This window comes from Dasypus novemcinctus, chromosome 16 (assembly GCF_030445035.2).
Source record: "Dasypus novemcinctus isolate mDasNov1 chromosome 16, mDasNov1.1.hap2, whole genome shotgun sequence".
In the NCBI taxonomy this organism is placed as follows: domain Eukaryota; kingdom Metazoa; phylum Chordata; class Mammalia; order Cingulata; family Dasypodidae; genus Dasypus; species Dasypus novemcinctus.
Window position 1 is genome coordinate 50620560 of NC_080688.1, and position 21281 is coordinate 50641840.

At 40.8% G+C, this 21281-nt stretch overlaps 1 protein-coding gene across 50 annotated transcripts in view; it reads left to right on the forward strand.

The window, feature by feature from the left end:
- DTNA (dystrobrevin alpha) overlaps nucleotides 1–21281 on the forward strand; it is a 418043-nt gene that overhangs the window by 391817 nt on the left and 4945 nt on the right. For 30 of the 50 annotated variants that reach the window (XM_071208625.1, XM_071208616.1, XM_071208615.1 and 27 more), the window contains 5 exons: nucleotides 8266–8425; nucleotides 11460–11549; nucleotides 14652–14820; nucleotides 17414–17546; nucleotides 19675–19722. In XM_071208625.1, coding sequence (XP_071064726.1) covers nucleotides 8266–8425; nucleotides 11460–11549; nucleotides 14652–14820; nucleotides 17414–17546; nucleotides 19675–19692 — 570 coding nt within the window. In that variant the 3' untranslated portion in view covers nucleotides 19693–19722. Of the gene's footprint in view, nucleotides 1–178; nucleotides 200–8265; nucleotides 8426–11459; nucleotides 11550–14651; nucleotides 14821–17413; nucleotides 17547–19674; nucleotides 19723–21281 lie in introns of all 50 variants that reach the window. The other 20 variants (XM_071208607.1, XM_058277110.2, XM_004464484.5 and 17 more) reach the window with 3 other exon arrangements.

Here is a 21281-nt window from a genome sequence, read left to right on the forward strand (position 1 = left end):
GGTCTTTAGGCGCAAATACCTAAGTCTGCTTGGAACTGTGACCACTGAGGTGGCAAAGTCCTGAGCTGTCATCAAGGCCATGCTGATGTTTCCCCTGCCCTGCGTCCCTTCATACTGTGTACATGCTCTCATTGGAACCCTGGGTAATCTAACTGTTATTGATTCAATCTTTCTGTAGGAAGAAGAACTGAAGCAGGGAGTAAGTTATGTTCCCTACTGCAGGTCTTAACTAACAGTGGAGGGGCCTGCCATCCTGCTGTTTTTCTCATTGCTTTTGCCTCTAATGTATGTTCATGCTTCAGTTTGGAAAGAAAAAAAAAAAATCATACTAATTTGCCTCCTTTTCAATGTAGTGCTTGAATTGAGATATATACATTTTAGCATTTTTGATAACTATTACTACTGTCGGCATCCAAAGAAGAGCTATTACATCTTATAGAAGAGGGAGCAAGCTGTAATTTGTTGGAAACTTTTCAGACCTTCCAGGGTCTAAATTGTAAGCCAGTCTCCTGCCTTTCTGGGTTGTTGATCAGACCCTTCTCTTAATGTAAAGACACCTGCTACAGTGACTGGAGCTACGCTGAGGTTCAAGGTTATGTTAAAAGCCCACAGCACTCAGGGGCTAACCTCTGCTTCTTCTTATGCTGTGAATATTCAGCTTCCATTCTAATGAAAGGATGTGGAACCTCCTTTGATTAAAATCAGCCAATTAAATCTTGCTTATGGCATAATTATTAAGCTCAGTTCCCACTGCTGACCAAAATGTGCTGTTCTTATGAAAGAAAAGATCATACTGAGGAACTGTTCACTTCCCATCTTTTCAGTTCTTCCCCTAAGCAGAATCCCTACCATTGGCTGAGAATAATCTCTAAAGAATAGGTAATTCCAGCCTTTCTCCTGTATCCAAGAGTTTTTCTGCTGTGGGAGGTCACAAGATTGTTACATGCATTCTCTCTGGAAATTGTATATGTGGGAGCTTTGTGGTTCTCACCATAGCCTAACTGGAACTGTGTCTAACTCTATGGTCAAGTTCACAAGCCAGTAGAGGGAGCAGTATAGTCAAAAAAAAAGAAAAGAAAAGGAAAGAGAATCAAAATTTTAAAATAAAAAATGCTTTAATTTCAAGTGCATGTACCAAGCTCTGTATGGCAATATAGCCCAACTCTGTCATTATTTTAAAATTACACATTATTTCCATGGATCAGTTAGAACCATGGCCTGTCCAGTTTTAACACATCTTTTAACTCTTCTGTATTCTTTCTTTTTTCTATGGCTCATTATGTGTGTTTGTATGTAACAGAGAATGTTTGCAAAATGCTAAACACATTTTACCCTTCATTCCCATGGTATGTAAAAAAGGAAAGTGTAAAGCAATCTGTAATGTCAGAAATAAAGAAAATGTATTACATTATTTTGCATTTTGTGAAAAAAATTACTAAAGTCAAACGTAAATGACAGAGTCCCCCCGGGAGATGGGCATGTAGAATTTATAGCCTGTATAATTGCCCACAAATGGATACATGGGGTATTGTTATTGTTCTTCCAACACACTTAGATCATGGTAGAGAAAAATGCCTTGCTTAAAGTGCTTCTCTTTGCAGACGGCCTCTTTTCTTTCCTGTGTCTTACTTAGTCTGTGCATAGAAAAAGGGAAGTAGGGCTCAATATAACCTTCCCCTCCTCGTGGGAGGGAAGGGCTGTCATCCTGCAGTCAGCCAGCCTTGCTTTAGCCATTTGCCTCGGGGATCCCTTCATGGCCATTTCCCAGGCAACATGTTCTTGAAAGGTTCCATGAACCGTGAAGTTCATAAACAGATGGATGCATTGAGCCAAACTATGCCAGGGCACATAAGAGCACCACACTCACTTTCCTCGCAGCTCCTCCCGAGCCCGCTCAGCAGCCCCAGCACCTTGGCAGGTCGGCCAGGTGGGCCAGCAGGGAGCACCGCTGCGGAGGTCCTCCAGGTCAGGCCATCCTCACTATCAGACTCCAGCAGTGCTGTGTCTGGGCGGTGGGAGAGTTTGCCCGTTTCACTCATTGATTTGTTTGCTCCTCTACTCAAGCCTCTGTTCAAAAGACATAAACAATGACTTCATAAGATAGATACAGAAAAATCAAAAGCTACAAAAAAGAAAATGCATATCTAAATCAAAAGGAAGAAGTCTGGCTCTGAGCTTTCTGGCAACGGGCAGAAGAGAACAACATACTTGATGGTTTTATCATAGCAGAAATACCAGTTCTCAAGGACCCAAACTTCTGTTGGCATAAAATATAAAATAAAGCCTTCTCTTAGAGCTCTGCACAAGGGGTCCTTAATAATGAAATGGACAAATGCAGTAGTACATTCTTGTGGCCATTTCTGATCCTGACCTTCAGTTAAAACTGAAGGCAGAATCCCATACATCCCAACCCCATAGGGACAGTTCCACCAGAAATAAATGCCATCTAATATATAGACTTCTTGGGGTAGAGCATGATCTAAGGAGAGAATTTAGAGGTTTTAGTCTGGCATCTGCTTCTAAATTCTGTTTTTGTTTATGACCCTTTCCCTTTTGGGGACTTTTACTTTGTAAAATCAGACTTAAAACACCCCAGACAACAAATTGTGCTTGATTTAATAACCTCTTCTTGCTTCATCATAAGTCTGTGTGATTGGTTCAATGTAGAATTTTATTATACTGATATATATAATTCTTACGTTTACTGTTCTTGTTAGAGGTAATGCATGAATTTATCCCCTTCGAGGAAAGAACATGAATTAAAAAAAAAAAAAAATAGTGCCTGTAATATAATATGATGATTATGGTATCACAAGCAATAAATTTTTTTTTTACAAAACTTGAATCAAAGTTATCCTACCCTCTTTCTTCTTTGTGTATTTTTAAGATTTATTGAAGGAACCATAAACAGAACACTCATAAAAAGCTGAATAATAAAAGCAGCTGGGGTATAACTGCAGTGACAACATGTTCCAGAGTTCCTGGTATAGTTCCAGTTTCCCATTCTAAAACCACATATCCTGACTCTGAATTCAGAAAGGAAGGGCTCAATAATATAATTTTTTAAATATTACTGGTATTAACCTGAATTTCAGTGGTCTCAACTCTTCATTCACAGATGTAAGATCTTGAGTAAGTTAATCAACTCCCAGGTGCTTTATTTCAAACATGCTGATAACATCTGTCTCATGGGGTTGTTGTATAGATTTAAATGATAACAGATGTGAACAGACTTTGTAAGATACTATATGAATGTCAGATGTAAGTATCTGACACACACAGGAGTATATATAAATTTTTAAAACTTATCCTGTATTTTATATGCACACATACTCATGCATTCACTTCTTTACAGTTTCAAAGAAAACCAAATATCATTCCAAATTCCCCCACACATCTCCCTATTTACAGCTGGCCCAGTTAATTTAGGAAATTGCAGTCACTTGGGTTCCTACTTCTTCTAAACACATTATGGAATATGAGCAACCAGAAATGACAAATGTTACCAGCTTGGGTTTCACCTTCTTTTATTTCCCTTGCTTATTCTCTCTGGTGGGTTCTGTAGAGCAGAAAACCAGTCAACAGTAAGAGAAGGTGATTTTCCCCACCATAGACAATCAGTTGCAATGTAAGACTATCATGTAGTGTTCAAACAGTGCCCTCCCAGTCTTTCTTGCTCATCTTTTTATTATTATTATTATATTATTGTGGGACTGATTAATTCATTCTGGAGAAGTAAAAAATGATCTCCCTGCTTCTAAACCTTAGAAGGCATCCCTCTATTTCAGGATAAATCCTAAGTTCCTTTTATGACATTGAAGGCCACCCCGAGACCTGGCTCCACCCGTCCTCAGCCTCCCCCAGTGAACCTGGAGCTTCAGCCATACTGGCCTGCCCACCAAATCTCCAATTCCCCCTCGCACTTCCCATGCCTTGCTCAGGCTATTCCAGAGGCCTGGAATGTTCTTCTCTCCTCTCCATACTCTTTTTTTTTTTTTTTTTTTTGCCTGGAAATCTCCACTTTTACCACCCATGTCAAATGACACCTCCTGCCTGTCCAGTCAGAATTAATCACCCGCCCTGAATCCCCACAACACTTTGTACTTAACAGTCCCTTCAAAAGGCCTGACTATAGAAATTACCGCCGGTATAACGACAGTCATTAAGTGTATATTGAAAGAAAGGATGAAGAAGGGGTTAAATGCTGCTAAACATTGTGTTTCAGTTCCTCCCCAGGCTGCTCACTGCCCCCAGGCATGGGGAGGCCGCTTTCTCTGCAAACCTGGGAGGCGGGTTTTCACGGCTGGAGGCTCTTGGTGCCACTCGCTCGTGTTTGTGGTTTTCAGCTCAGCGTTTCACCAGGGCTACTGGGTCAGCAATTAGACATTTGCTCCTTTCCTTCAAGCATCCCTCCTTTCTGTTGCCGAATGAAAACCAAAAACCTTCCTGGAAAAGTTCAGAAAATTCATGGATCTAGTCAGACTTTTTAAAAATTGATAAAACAGCAGGGTGAGGGTACTGAGGATAGAGTGTAGACATTATTCTTTTATTTTTTTCTCTAGAAAGAGAGCTAGTTTGAATTTGCCGAGTATGATGTATGCGTTCCTTCTTCCATAAAGCAACCCTCTTCTTGGGAATTTTAGATCTATATATTGATCTGCATGGACTGTTGCCCCTTAAGTCTTTCCTCCATTAATCACTGAGTGGTTTCCAGGAAAGGATGTTCATGGGGATTATTTCCTCTAACTCTTCTAAAGTTGTTAAAAGACGATCATGCTTCATTACCAGGCCTGACACTACCATTCTGCAGAGTCCCCACTGGTGAAAATGAAATTTACTGATATCTCTACTGATCTACCCCAACGCCAAGAGGCAAATCCCCTTTCCTATAAGAACGGAACAGAAAGGAAGGCCAGAGGTGGTGTTCCCAGCAATAGGTCCTAAGAAAATGCTTTGCATCAAACTGGACGGTGTCCCAAGAAAGAAAGATGGGGCCATGCTCACCCAGGGAGGCAGGGCCTACTTCCACAAGACAAAGAGCTGGGCAAAGACTGGCTATGACTCAGAAACTGCGAGTTGCAGGAAAGATGCAGCTGAATTTTTTCTTCAGTACAGAATCAGACTGCCTAAAAACGGGACCAATTAGAGATTCCATTCAGAGATGGTGGCTATTAGTCATTCATGCTTTGGTGTAATTTATATTCAGTCCATTGTATTTCCCTTACCACATAACCACAATCAATTATTTTTCTCTTAACATGAACCACTAATGGGAAATTTGAAGAAAGGAAATAGAAAGAAGAGGAAAAGTTGGTTTTGGAGACTGGGTACTAAGCAGAGAGAGGAAGGGCTGGGAATAGCTCAGACAGAGGTTAGCGGGAGAGCCCAGTACACTAGGAGAAGGGGGTACTGCCAAGGTGAGAGGCCCACCAGAAGGAAGGTAGAAGGGCTCCCTAGCGTGCGTCTCCCCAGAACTGCAAGACTGACTGTAGGAGCCCCGCAGGCTCTCTGACATGAGAGATGGAAGCGGAGCTGGTGATAAGTACAGCCCCAAAGAGCCACTCAAGCCTTGGAATACAGATCCCTAACCCTACATTTGCAAACCCTGGGTCCAGATATGATCCAGATTTCAAAGTCTTTCAGATTTTGGAAAGGCAAGTCAGTGCAACTACCATATAATTAGCTTCACATCCTCTTGGACCAAACTAGTTATGAAAGAATATGGGATTTTCAGAGCCTTGTGGATCTCACATGTGTGGCTAAGTGATGGTAGACCTGTAATTCTAAGCTGGCTGATGAATAGCCCATGGGCCCTTCCCTGCCTTTGGCACCCGGAACCCCTCGTCAAGACCCAGCAACTACAGGGGCTCCCCTGGCTCAGCAGGAGGACCCCAGGCCCTGCTCGAGCACCACATGCTGCTGGCCTGTTCCCTGTGCCTTCTCAGCCTTCAGGTGGCTACACATTCCTCCACTGACCCCAGGCAGTGATGGCTCATAGCACCCACAATTCTGGCAGCACCTGTGGTACAGGGGAACACCCTGGGCTTGCAGACCGAAGGCTGGAGATCCACTTTTTCTCTGCTGCTCACTAGCTCTGAGATTTTGGGTAACTCGGTTATTCTCTTTGGGCCTCAGTTTCTTCATCTGTAAAATGGGAATAATCATAGCTCACATAATTCTTTGGAGGACTAAGTGACATATCTGAGGTTAAAGTGCCTGTTATACTGCAAACTACGTATATAAACCTAAGATACTATTATTCCAACCCCTACATTATTAGGAAAATGAAATAAAACAGCTGTGTGAAAGGGTTTATACAGTGTAAACCATATACAAAAGTGAAGATTGTTTTATTATTGTAAATCTCCTATCACAGAGGAGGACCTGGCTTCCCAGGGTTGGGGGCACAACCCATACTGTGTAGCCAAGAGAAGCCAGCTTCCCACAACCCCCTCTATCCAACTTCCCATCGCCAGTGCCCACTCCCTGCTTTGATCTGGATCCTTGCTTGGTAAAGAGAACAGATAAGAAAGGCCCAGGAGCCCAGCTGAGGGTCCTGCCTTGAGAAGGATGGGCAGGAGGGACTGCAAGGGGAAGGCAACCCTCTAGGCTGCTGGCCAGCATCCTCTCCTGTATGGAACCTCCACTGGCCAGGGCCCACCACGATTCTCACAGCACTGGATGGTCAGAGCACCAGGGCTCGGACACCAGCCCTGCCACTCCAGCCCCATCTCCTGAGCAATTCCCTTTACCTCTCTGAGCCCCAGGACGTGTAGAATCCTAATACCTACCTCATATGGTTGTGGAGAGGAATGGGTGAGTTAATGTATATTAAAATCTTTTGTACATTGTCAAGTATGACTCAAATGTAAAGTTATTTATGATTGGAGTCGGAAGCTCAGAAACAGAAGGTTTCATGGTAACGGACTGAGCTCCCAAAATCTGCTGGGGAAAACCAGAGGCCTCCTTGAGCAGGCTGGTAAAGCATCGCAACCCTGAACAATTCTCTTCCTTGGTCCTGGACAGACCATTGCAAGGTACTGTTGAGAGTGAAAGAATGGAATCCTCAGCCCCTGGGCACCCCCTGAGTTACTTCCTGTGCTCGGTTCTGTTTTGCTTCATTTTTAATTCCAGATTTTTCTCAATACCTAGATTTTATTTTTGTGTGTGAGGCTGAACCCTGGAGAGCTAACAGCATGGCATTTTACAGGATTGATGTGTGTTTTAACTGCAAGCAGCTGAGCCTACAGTAAAGGTCAAAACGGAATGTTCCAGAGCACTATCCTCCTGGTGCTTGTCTGGTTGGACAAGCACCAAACAAGTTGGAATGGGGCGATAGCAAATCTCTGGGCACTGGTGTGAAAGAGTCCTCACTCTACCTGTCCAGCCTCAATGGACTGGAAAGGAATTTGTGGGAACTCCTAACCCATTGTATGTGCACTTGAGGGACTTGCATTTTCTTATCCCCGTGTGACTGACTTCCTTTGTTAACTAATTGTTAAAACTGGAAGAATATTTTCAAGGGGCCTCTTCCTACAAAGCCATAAAATTCAAGCTGTGACAACCTCAGAATCGTTTCACACCTGAGACTTTAGTTGTTCTCTCCTCACTGCTTTGTCATAGGTGAAGAGAAGGATATTTCCTATAGAGAGCTAAAAATTAGAAACCAGGATTTTCTTCTCTTCCCAACTTGAATCCCTGAACCACAGATTAATTTGACAAAATCAACTTTTACTGTCAAATAGGGATCAAACAACTTGCCCTTCCTTGAGTCTTCATTAGAGATTTAACTTGCACACAATTGCATGACATGATCTAAACTGTGTATTGTCCTCCAAAGATGATGCCAGGAAAGTAAATAAACTGCATCCATCCCAAATAGTCTCCAAGTTTATATTTAAAACTTTCTCCTGAATGTATTTTCATTCTACCTAGAACTTCCTTCAAGAAGAAAATATAAACACACCTTGTAATTATCTCTGCTTAATAATATCTTCATTAAATAGGCATATGCCCCACATATTATAGAACAACACTGTGTTAATATTCTTAGCTTTCAATATTTAACCATAGCTTCAGGTTCTATATAATAAGGTCCTAAATTATCTGCACCTTCAACCCAGATTTTAGGAATACCATCTCATTTACCTAGGATTACTCCCTGCTTTGGAATTTCATTGTCACTGTTTTGCGAGACTGAGACGCTGGGTTGGTGTGTGGCAATTTCTTGAGAAAGGAAATTAATGACTTGCCTTGTCTCTCCAGACCCAGGGCGCAGGTTCTCCACGCTCCTCTCCCAGTCACACGATCAGCAGGCCAATTCCTATGCCCATCCGGTCCGCGTCAGCCTGCTCCACCCCGACTCATACACCTCAGGATTCGCTCACCGGGGTAGGGGGAGATGTACAAGAGGCTTTTGCACAAAGTAAGTGGCTTCGTTTTTTGTAATGTTCTTGCTTTTGTGTGGCACTAAGTTATCGTGGTTATCTCCACCACAGAGTGGTGGAGAGTGGTCAGAGCTGCCCTGTATGTGTTCTAGGGCCAGCGCCTGGCCAGTGAGTCATTTTAGAAACTCCTACACTGGTCTTCTGCTTCTCACTTCACCATCTTACCTTACTTTGGCTTCTTTTGCCCTGCCTCAATTTTCAGTGAGTTTTTACCTATTTTAAGGGCCTGGAAATCCTCTCACCAATAATCTCAGAAAACTTCTAGATAACCCATTTTATTTTATTATTATTTTTTTTTATAAAGATTTATTTGTATTTATTTCTCTCCCCTTCCCCCCCCCATTATCTGCTCTCTGTGTCCATTCACTGTGTGTTCTTCTGTGTCCGCTTGTATTGTCAGGTGGCACTGGGAAGCTGCGTCTTTTTTTTTTGCATCATCTTGCCGCATCAGTTCACCGTGTATGCGGTGCCACTCCTGGGCGGGCTGCAATTTTTTCATGCGGGGTGGCTCTCCTTGCGGGGCACACTCCTTGCGTGTGGGGCACCCCTATGTGAGGGCACCCCTGCATGGCATGGCACTCCTTGCATGTGGCAGGACTGCATGTGGGCCAGCTTACCACACAGGTCAGGAGGCCCTGGATATCGAACCCTGGACCCTCCATATGGTAGGTGGACGGTCTATCAGTTGAGTCACGTCCAATTCCTGATAACCCATTTTAAAATTCTGGATTATCTCCTATTTACAAGTGATCTTTACATTAATGCCAACTCAAGCCTGAGGTTAAGCAATCCCAAATTTGTATCCCTGAGATGAACTGGAACGACTGTCAGTCATTTTATAGATTCCCTGTCCAGATGCCCTAAAGAGTTGAATCTCTGACTTTGTACCAAGGGCCTGGAAGATTAGGCCTCCAAGGTCAAGGGTGATTAGAGATGACAAATACCATTCTCCTACTGACTGCCACTCCCATTTACAAATTGCTGAGGTTGTCCCAATGCATGTGACCTTATTAAATTGGAAATTTTTAACACTTTTAGAAGGTTTTTCCTGCCACCACTTCTTAAATTTAGAGCAAATAAAACAAAAAATATAGATCCTCCTATAGACCTTTACCCTGCTTATCTCATTCCCAAAAGTAACCAATGTTTACAGTTAGTCTTTCCCAACTTTTTGCTTATATATGGATATGTGTGTGTGTGTCTATATATGTGTATGTATGTGTGTATATGTGTTAACACATTCTTTTTTCACACAAATTAGATCATGCATTGCATTTTGGTCTGCAATTTCCATTTTCTTTAGGCTATTAATATGAACATATTTCCAGGTCCTCCCATACAGATTTAAAGAAAATAAGGACATAGTTGACTACTAGTTTTAAGGCAAAAGGGAACTTAAACCAAATCAAGAGACAGTGAATAAATAAATAAATAAGTTAAAAAATAACTTGAGGAAACCTTTTCCAGCACATGTGACAATCAAGTTTCACAATGTCGATTATCCATAAAGCAAGAGGAAATCAAGGGCTGAAGTCTATTCTTCAGACCCCCTCAGTTGGAAAAGCGTCCCAATAAACTTCCTGCCTGCAAAAAAAACAAAAGAGGAGATCAATTTTTAAAAAGCCATCCCCAAAATAAGCCTAGGTGAAAGATAGGAACAGAGGAAGAAATGTAAATTGCCAATGAAGACATGAAAAAGTGTTCAGCTCACGAGTAGACGTAGAAATATAAATTTTAACAAATAGCACCTTTTGCCTAGCAGATTAAAGAAAAATTTAACATCCAGTAGTATGCAGGGATATCAACAGTGTGAGGAGTGGGTCCTCTCATCTCCTGGGTATGGGGATAAAATCTTACCACTTTTTAAAGGAAGACCATGACAGACACTTTGTTTTATTAGGAAAGAAAGGGAAGGATTCATAATACGGCTTTTTGCTTCTAAACATTAAGTGTAACTCAAGAAATTTTTATGGAATTCACAAAATAACTTCCCCTTTTAATTTTTAAAAGGAAATAATGTCCTTTTCCTAAATCATGTTTTATAAACATTTACAGTATTTTAACTCAATTCGAGCTTTCCATTATAATTAATGTTTTGCCTAACTACTTTGATTGTATTTAAATATATATATTAGTATTTTTAACTTATTATTACCTCCTGAGAAATGACAGGATAAAATTGTGGCTTATAGGCAGTCACTATCTTATAGTTTATACTACCTAAGTTCATTTTAAGTCAGTTCTTTAGAATCTTGAACCGTTTTCTCCAAAGATATTATGGTGATTGGTCCTCTGTACCATCTCCCCCCTTGTCCCAAATCCAGGCCAGCCCACAAATATCCATTTAACCTTTAGTGTACCAGAAACATAATAACAGCAATCCTTCTCTATCATAGAATGTACTTCAGGGTTCCAGGCATACATCTGCCCATGTCTTGGTAGCAGGAGCAAGAATCCTCACCCCTTTACTTATAGTCTCTGCATTCAGTGCACTGGTCTCCCACTCCCAAGAGGCACCCATAATGGTAGGGGAGCTCTAGGACCCCTGAAAGGAGGTGGAGAGTGGTAACAGAGATCAGAATCCAATGAGCCCAGCAGTCAGGGAGTGGCCAGAAATTGAGTGGCAGCTGGGAAGGCACAACTCTCATGGCAAATCCAGACTTCAACTGCATGGTGTTTCCTTAATAGAGTAACACATGGAATGTTTTACCCAGGACTATCCCAGTTGGCGCTGGGTGACCCTGTCTTGTTATTAACACTGCCCCTTTTCACCCTCAAAATAGTCCCAATTTGGACAATGAATTATATGTACACCCATCCTTGGCCCTGTCTTCTTATATCAGTGCCCTAAGCCAGTGTGTTTGTTCAGAAAAATGAACTAAACCTCTTCTGACACGGAGAAGTCTTTGGAAATTTTCTTACTTGAAGATGTCAATGGAAATGAGAAACAACAGAAAATTTTAGAAAGAAAACTTTGGTGTTTTGTTTTTTATTATTTCTTCTTCTCTTAAGGTTCAAGAAGAAATTTAAGGAATGACTTACTAGTGGCAGCAGATTCCATCACTAACACCATGTCGTCTCTCGTGAAAGAACTAAATTCTGGTAAGTTCTGGGTCCCGTCTCAGTCATCTGCTCATAACAAAGGGAGCCACGAATGCTAGGGACCATTCCCTGTTGGAAATCTGCTCGTCACACAAAAAAAATTTGTTAAAGATCCATGTGATATTTTGTTGATGTATTCGGATATTGTAGTAGTGTTTATATTTTGCTGATTAAAGACTATCAATGCAGAAAACACAAAAAAAGAATAAAGAAAAGTATTCAAATGAATCTATAGTTCTAGAATTGGCAAATAGCCACTGTTAATATTTTGGTGTGTTTCCTTCCAGCCTTTTTTTTTTTTTTTTGTATCTCTCTGCCCTCATCTCGTAATATATATCTGAAAATTTCTAGACAAATAGCTATGTAGATTTAAAACATCACTGAATTTTTTCTCTAGCTATACTTTTGCATCTTGCCAATAAATTTCTTCATAAACAATATTTTGTTTTGTAGAGATATGACGGGCCCCCTATTTGGGGTCATATTACATTGTGTCTAAATTTCCACTATTACAACTCTGCAGTGAGTATGTGTGGGCCCAAATCTTTGCTAAAATTTCTGATCACCCCCTGAGGATGTCATGAGCTTAGGTTTTTATTGTACTTAGTTGTTTTACATTTACTTCAAAAGATATTTGTGCATTCGTTTCTGAGGATATTATTTTAGCTGCGTGCAGTCAGGGGCAGTCATGACTCTCTTGCCGATTGTCCTGTTGTTTATCAGTGCATCTTAGTCAGGAGATGCGGAGGAGGAGTGTTTTGGTTTTGCAGTCTCCCAGGGCTAGTTGAAATGTCAGCTCCAAGGAGAATCCTCTCCTGGCTGTCCAGCCCCTCAGGTTTGTGTTGTCTCCCTTGTATTCCACGAGGCACTGGAATACAGGTGGGGGTGCAGGGGTAGACACGGCCTTGGCACTGGAATGACCTTGTTTGAAGCTCTCCATGCACTAGCTGTGTGGCGCTGTACAGTCTACTTAACTCCCCTAAGTCCCGGATCTCTTACCTCTAAGACTGGAAAGCAAGCCTGACCGGGTTGGTCTGAGTATGAGGTAATGCATAAAAAAACCACCTAACCCACAAAGCAGGCGTTCTTTAAATGCTGTGTGTGTGCACCCGTATGATTATAGGCTTTGGAATCAGACACATTTGGTTCAGTTCTTTGCTTGATACTTAATAATCTCGATACCTTGAACTTCAGTCCCAGCTTGCTGGGGTTGAAGTGAGATCGCACTTGCGAAGCACCTGGCAGGGAGCCTGTTCTTTCTAAGAGCCGGTACCCGCCTCCCCACTGTATAATGTCTACTATAATGATGTTTCATTTAAACAGAAGACCTAATTTTGAGATTATCATCAACCAGAGATCTTAGAGTACTTAAACATTTGCATCGTTTCTCTAACAGTTTTGAAACTATCTAGCAGTTCCTTGTACCTCTTCTCATCTTCCTTCTACACAAAAAGCACAAACCCCTGGAAGCAGTAAGGCAGGGATTAGCCATTGAAAGGGAGGCCAGCAGCAGGAGACAGTTAGGAGATCAGCCTGAGACAGAGCACCAGGCAGTGCCAGAGCCAGGATTTTATTTACTCACTTAGACTCTGCTAATTTGAAACACATGATCAATTAAATGAGCCTAAACTGAAATTTACCTTTGCAATATCACCAAAAAAAGAACTAAGAAAAATAATAGAGTAAAATTGCTGTAGACTCTTCCTACTTACACCTCACAGAATTTTAAACATGTTAACAGCATGAATATACCAGTAAATAATACCAGTTACTTGTAAATCTCATCTACTCCTTAAAGCAGACCTAGCAAGATATTTGTCTTAGGACTGTGGTCATATAGTTGAGATGACAACTATAAGAAATAAAGCTTAAATTTTTTTAAAAATCCTGATTAAACTTCTTAAAGCCTCTATAATTAGATTTAAGTATATAAATATATATTCCTAAACTTAACCTTTTAAAAAATATATTATTTTATTAACTATTCATAATTATGCTACTAATACATAAACTATTTTATTAAAATTAAAATAAGAAAAAATGAAAATAGTTTAGCAAGAGTTTCGGGCCTAAAGCAAGATACCTAGGAACAGAGCATATGGAAACTGTTGCTGCTATATGAAATGAAGAAATACCAAATAGGATGAAATCATGGTTCACTCAGCATGAACAATGGCAAATGCCGCTGCCTTAGCAGGATGACTAAAATGTAAATTTGAGGGAAACGGATGTGGCTCAAGTGATAGAGCTTCTGCCTACCACACGGGAAGACCTAAGTTTGATCCCTGGGGCCTCCTGGTGAAAAAGAAGAAGAGAAAGCGTGCCCACACCACAAGCCAGTACCGGCATGAGTGCCCACAAGGTGAACCAGTGCCCACGAGAGTGGCCGTGTGGTGAGCCAGTGCCTGCGCAAGTGAGTCATGCAGCAAAATGATGACACATCAAAAAGAGAGACAAGGGGAGAGTCAAGGTGAAGCGCAGCAGAAACCAGGAACTGAGGTGGCACAATTGACAGGAAACCTCTCTCCCCATCAGAGGTCTCCCGAATCGAATCCTGGTGAATCCTAGAGGAGAGAAAATAAGAAGAGAAGACAACACAGACAGCAAAAACAGCAGGGTGGGAGAAGAGGAATGGGGGGAAACAAATATTTTTTTAAAAGTAATTTTGAGAGTCTCCAGTGCTGTTAGTTTATACTCTTATAATGCTATACTACTTTGAAATATTAAGTGGATTAATATTTCAAGATCAGTATTTCCTAAAGCAGGATAATATTAAATAAAATTAACAATTTTAACGTAGACTTTCATAGAGGGGAAAATAAAAGTTATAAAGAATTAAATGAGTTACTAAGAGACAAAAATTCCTTACAGCAGTTATGAGATATTAAAGAAAATGCCAGATACAGAATAATTTTATGGTAATTCATTTCAGCATCAATTCTCATTTGGAAAAAAAATAAACATTTCTTTGACTTATGTACAAGAACTGGCTAATGTTATATACAAGACAGTATAATTTATGTTAGAATTCATCTAGCCTTGTATTTGCAGGTCACAAAGGTCTAACAAACCATTCTTTATTTCTTCAATTGTACCTAATAGAGGTGGGGAGTGAAACAGAAAGTAATGTGGATTCTGAGTTTGCACGGACTCAGTTTGAGGATCTGGTTCCATCGCCAACCTCTGAAAAGGCTTTTCTAGCTCAAATCCACGCCAGAAAACCCGGGTACGTGCATGGTGGAGCTACCACAAGCACCATTCGCAGTGATATGTGAGTACCTTCTGCTTGGGGCTTTTCTGTGGGTAATGGATCAATCTGTAGGGAACAATAACAAAATTAAAACGTGGTTGCATAGTGCTTTATTCTGGAAAGAGATGATGCAGATTCCCTGACAGCCAGAAGAGGTGGAAGTAGGCTGCTTTTCAGTTTGATATTTCAAATTTCATCCTCACATTGCCAGGGAGTATCAATAACCTAAATCAACCAGGCTTATTGAGAGCCAGCCTCGCCCAAGGTACTGTGCTACTTGTAAACAAATAGTGCAAAAATTGCTTCCTGCCTTCCAGGCACTCACAGATTGGTTCAGGAAATGTCAGTCTAACCTCCAAATTTACCATATCGCTGGTAGACACCCAAGTTTGCACATGCAGGACCCCAGGATTCTGGAGATGCTGTTCAGAATGGGTGTAAACAACACAATATAAACACTGGGTATGGGGACTCCAAATCTGAGATCCGTAGGGCGGTCTGGCAGGCTGGAAACTCAGAGAGGAGCCAATGGTTGTACTTTGGAGGTGGAATTTCTTCTTTATTCTAGAACCTTCAGTTCTTTGCTCTTAAGGCCTCCAACTGATTGGATGAGGCCCACTCACGTTATGAAGGGTCCTCTGCTTTACTTAAAGTCAATAGATTTTATGTGCTAATCCCATCTACAAAATACCTTCCCAGCAACATCTAGGCCAGTGTTCAAACAACTGGAAACATAGCCTAGTAAAATTAACACATAAAATTAACCATGGCACTTGAAATTCAAATAAGTAACGGTATAAAATCTCCTTATAAAAAAATCCAATTTGGGTGACTTGTTGAATGGTTACTATTTCATATAACAATGTATAAATCTGACCATTGAAAAAATTACTTTGGAGACATTTTCCCCCAGTTAGGCTTCTGCAGCTTGTCAGAAGCCAGCAGCACCCGTGACGCCCCACTGGACCTGTGACCCTGGATCAGTTAAAAGTAGTCAGGTAAAGGAAACCAAAGCTGAGAAACAAAGGCAAAGCAACGGCAGACCTGAAAAACCAGCTGGGGAGGGGGAGACACGGAGGAAGTGGGCCCTCAGGATGATGAAGCAGGGGCTGGGTAGAGAGAGAGTGCGTAGGCTGAAACGCTGCACAAGGGTGATTATGCTTGATGGGAAAAGTACTTCAGACTGGTCTAGAAAAAACTAGAAAAAAACTGGCTATTTTAAAGACCTAAAGAAGAAACTAACCAGAGGCCTCTCTGGTGTTTTGGCTCTCAACCCAAATAGTGAGGAAAAGACCAGTAATAATGTGGAATTATAAATAGACCTGGTTTGAATGCCAGCTATGAAGAAACACAGGGTAAGAGTAAAACAAAATAGTTATAACGTAATTGAAAAAGGCAGCATGCTGTTGGTTTTAATACCAGTTTGCTTTCTTTTCCTTTTGTCTAAACTTCACATTTTTTTCATTTATTATTCAAAATAATGAATTAATGGTCATCTATGTTATCAAGTAAATACATATCTATTCGGCTCCTTATAATTAAGAATTTCCATGGTGGTTACCTAAATTTCTCCTTGTTCCAAGGAGAATGCTTGGAATCAAGGAGATCCAAGACTATGACTTAAGCCCCCGCGTTCTTCAGGTCCCTGCATGCAGGTACCAGGAGCAGCCACCAACGCAGGCCACAGGAAATGGGGAGGGAAAGTTCTTAGGGCCTCACAGACCCATTTAAGCTGGCCACAAACCTCCAAAAATAACGAGAACATGTCATATGTATATAAATAAACACAAACGGTGGCATTTAAGTTCCAGCCCAGAAACTTCTATTTAACTGTTCTTTTATTTTAAGAGCTATTTTAATATTTGTACTATCCAAATATGTTCTGTGTTTTACCCCAAGAATATTTTAGTCATATGATTTAGGTAATACACTTATGTTCAGTTCCATGAAGAGTTTTTACATGTACTGGGATAAAAAGATGAAAATGGAATTATACCATTTTTATCTATTTATTTTGCAGTGGCATTGAACAATTTAAATGCATTTTTTTTATTCAGAGCTAGTATAAATGTTTAACATCAAGATCCAAGGGTTAGAGTATCTAGCTGATATTCTGAGACTTGCTTCTACTATAAAAATAAAGTTGGGGTATGTGTGTATGTGTGTACATAACAGAGAGAGTTAGTTCTTCAAGCATTATTTCACTAGAGGGCTCACTCGCGTTATAGAAAATGTTCTTGCATTCCATTAAAAAAAAAAGAAAGAAAAAAAAAAAACCTGATTGAGAAGAGTTTATATTCCCTCAAATGACACATCTATTTTTTTTTTAATTTGAGGAGCATTTAAAAGGCCAACCCATCCATGTAAACTCTAGCGATGATCACCAAACTGTCGTAGAAAAATTGCGTATGAGAATACCTTAATTGTATATTTCTCCAAACTTCCAAAGTTTTAAAAAGTTTTCCTTCAAATAAAAGAAGCCGATAGGAGTGGAAGTGAACTGGAAGACTAAGGAAAGATAGATGTGCCAACAAAGCTACAGTTCACACATAAATTCCTCTCAAACTTTTCTTCTAAGATTTGCTCCAAAGTGCCACCTGCGGTTTATTTCCAGGGTTACAGAAGACGGGGACCCCTATGTGCGTCCTGAGGATGAGAACTATGAAAACGACTCTGTCCGGCAGCTGGAGAATGAGCTCAAGATGGAGGACTACCTGAAGCAGAAGCTGCAGGATGAGGCCTACCAGGTACCAGGGTGCCCAGCCCCACCCCCACTCCACCCCCCCGGCCTGCTCAAGCTGGGTCTCTAACTTCACTCACAAGGTCAGGGCCTCCTTCCTCCTTCCAGCCTCCATTTCCAGTGTCTCAACTGTGCTTCTTAGCCCATGCACTCCATTCGGTAAAAATTTTAAACACTTCTTACAGCTGTCACTCCCCATGTTCTCTGACAAATTATGATCTGGAAAGTGAAAAGAGGCCTGGTTGGCTGAGGCGTGGTGATTAACAGATACGTTTTTCCTCATAGATGAAAATAAAGATACAAAGGGCACAAGGAAATTGAATAAGCACAAATATATCTCTTCCCTTCTGAGGGAAGTGGGTGCAGTGATCTTCTCCTGGAATCATTCGTTTCCCTCTGTGCTCACTTCATGCCAAATGTAAATGAACCTCACCAATTAATGCTGGGGCAACGGTAAGCAGGGTGTGGATAGATGGGTTTTTCAGACATACTGGAGCATATGAATCCATCTGAGAATTCACTGAACATAACACATGCAATTGGGAATAAGTGTAATTATTAACATCCCAAAGTCAATGCTGTTTTCGCCCATGGAGGTTGTTCTACTGCCTTGTTTGTCTTTCTTGTATGTTCCCTTTCCCTCTAAACCACCGGTGTTTTGTTGGGATTCTGGGGACTCAGGGATGTTTGCCTGCTCTGGGCCTGCTGTTCTCCAGGCCCCAGCGGGCTATTTCTTCATAACAGGCTTCCGTCCATCGGCCAGACCAACTTTCTCCACATTCTTACATGACCAGTGAACCTCTTCTGCTCTGTCAGTGAAGGAAAGAGAAATTATGTTCTGCTCGCCTATGTTTATTGATTAAGGCTTGAATTTTTTTCCCCAAAAGAATGTAGAAGAAAGGGAAATTGGAGCCTACCAACCCCAATCCAACAATACAAAAGAAAAGTTTTGCCTCTTTAGAAGTTTCCATTAGCCTTTGCAGTTTAAAAACTACATTTCAAATATAAATAAATATTAACCCAGTCATACCCAAAAAAGTGACTATATGTAAAGCAGGAGTTCTTAACCAGGGGTCTATGGAAAGATTTCAGGGGGTTCATGAACTTGAATTGAATATTCAAAATAACATTATTCTTGTTGGGACACAGTACAGGTGTAATATATTTACTAAATAATACACAGTATAGTGTGGACTTAGTAAGGGGTCCGTGGTTTTCACCTGACTGGCAAAGGGGTCCATGGAACAAAAAAGGTTAAGAACCCATGATGTAAACCCATGTCCCAATGCTACAGTTGTCAGTCTCCTTATATGCAGACCCATGAGACACATTCTTTCTTTGCTACTTCTTATGGGCTCTCCACAGAAGGGATTTAGCTTGGAATGAAGGCGCCAGAGCATCCCTGGGGAACTCTGAGGGATGGATTTCCTCCACATATCTCACCGGGCTCCACCACACGGAACAAGAGATATGTAGCTAAATAATCAGTGAACTGGTCGTGCAGTTAGACGCTCTTTTAGATCTCTTTTTGAGCTCATTTCCATTTCTGGACATTAGTGACAACAGCAATTGAAATCTAGAAGTTTTTGGTTTTTTTTAAGGGAGATGGCCTTTTACCATTCCATATAAAATATTCAATTTTTATTTATCTTAATGAATTGGGCATTTAATCTTATATAAGTAAAATGAAGAAAAAAATCTATTAATGGCTTAAGACCTACTTGGAGTTTTCACATCTCTGGTAAATCTTAAGCTCTTATGCAGTGCTTTATGAATCAATTCAACAGCTAGGAACTGCTTTATTTATTATGTGAGTGTGTGGGAACTACCAAGACTCAGAACTAGCTTTCCCTTCCATGCCTGCTAACTTCAAGTATCAATGGTAGGACAGGGACCTGGGAGAATACAACAGGTCTGTTTCTCGCCACTCAAGACATATGCCCTGGAGAAGGTTGAGATGGTTTTCCTTGGTGCTCTGTGAGCATATGATCATCTGATGGATCAGAACGTTGCCTCCATTCGTTGGACTCTTGCTCTGGCTTTGTGCATGGCTTCCAACAAAATAACTCACCAGCTTGACTGCGTCACAGACTTGACATGTCACCTTTCTTGTTTGTGTCCTTTGTCACCCACAGGTCAGCTTGCAAGGTTGAATGCAATATCCTTTATCACTCTCCTTTCAAGTAAGTATCCTCTTATTTAGGAGGAAATGTGGCCACTGTACACTGAATTCTGATAACTTGTACCTGAATTCACCATCACCCTCTCTTAGATGTTTCTATGTGATAAAATGTGTTCCTTTCCTGATGATATCAGTCACCCCAGTATAGGGAACATTTCATTCTACTCAAGAGCAGATTGGGCAGACATCTTTAGGTGTTGATTTTTTACTATATTCATTAGGAAAATGGGCACAAAAACCTCTGTAACTCTAGAGTTGCCACAGAGATCCTCTGTGGCTATGAAGCATTCATAACCACAGAACCAATCCATAGTGATACCCAACTTTGAATATCTGACTAGTCCTTGAGAAGGAAAAAATCTAAGCTTGTTCAGAACCTCTGGAGATGGGTCAACTCCTTAGTCATGTTTTACTTAGGGCCCAAAAGAGCAAAAGTATATACCTCAACAAGCAAAAGTAAAACCATGGATTATTACAGAAAACAAAAGAACCAAAACAACAGAGGAAAAATTCTTCAGCCTTATAGTTTTTGAATGACTGATTCAAATTCACTGTGCAATTTAGCAGGAATTAATATCAAAAAGCATTATATGGCATATGATCCCACCCCAAGGATCTAACTAAATACATGGAAAATTTTTGTCTGGTATTATCAATGTCTCCTCATAATATTCCAATAGAGAGAGACTGACACTTGGCTAGCAGATAAATTTAATAGAGTGGTCTGCAGCATAGACTCTGGACTCTAACAGACCTGCTTCAAATATGGGTTCTGCCACCGCCTAGCAGTGTAAGCCTTGGTAATTATGAAACCTCTCTGAGCCTCGGTTTCCTCGGTACAACATGGGTTATAATATTTACCTCATAGAGGAGTTGCATTAAATGGGACATTGTTTTTAAAGAACTTAGCATGCTGGCAGGCATATTATAATTTATTATGAATATACTACATACAAGCCTGGCACCATGCTCAGTGCTTTATGACCAATCAATTCAGTAACTGGGAACTGCCATATTTATTTTGCGAGTGTGTGGGAACTACCAAGACTCTAAACTAGCTTGCTCTCTCAATCTTTATAAATCAGTTCAGGACTCAGTTAATGTGCAATAATTTGATATACCATGTGCTACTCTGTCCCATAGATATTGATGGTCTCTCTGGATCCCGCTAGTGGCCATTTACTTATCCTTCTCCCATTGAATTTCAAACTAACACTCCATTCAGAGTAATCTGGTTGCATGGGCCCAAGGACTGAAGGCTAGGTTGGTTATACAAGTCTTTTCCAACCATGGAATCCTTTAGGTCTACAGTGCAATTGGCAGTAAGCTCCATCAACTCTGGTTGCCAAATTGTAAAAGGCGTATATATAAATCCTAATGACATATCAATTAGTGAAGAATACATTCTAGCTCAAACACTACTGACCCCTGTCTCAAGCCTCCAATTAAGATTAAGCAAATAAAAATCATGGTCTAACTGCGATTACGAAGTATACTTGAAGAGCTATAAGACCCTTCTGGTAATAAGGGGAAGGATCTTATTGACCCACATTCTATTCT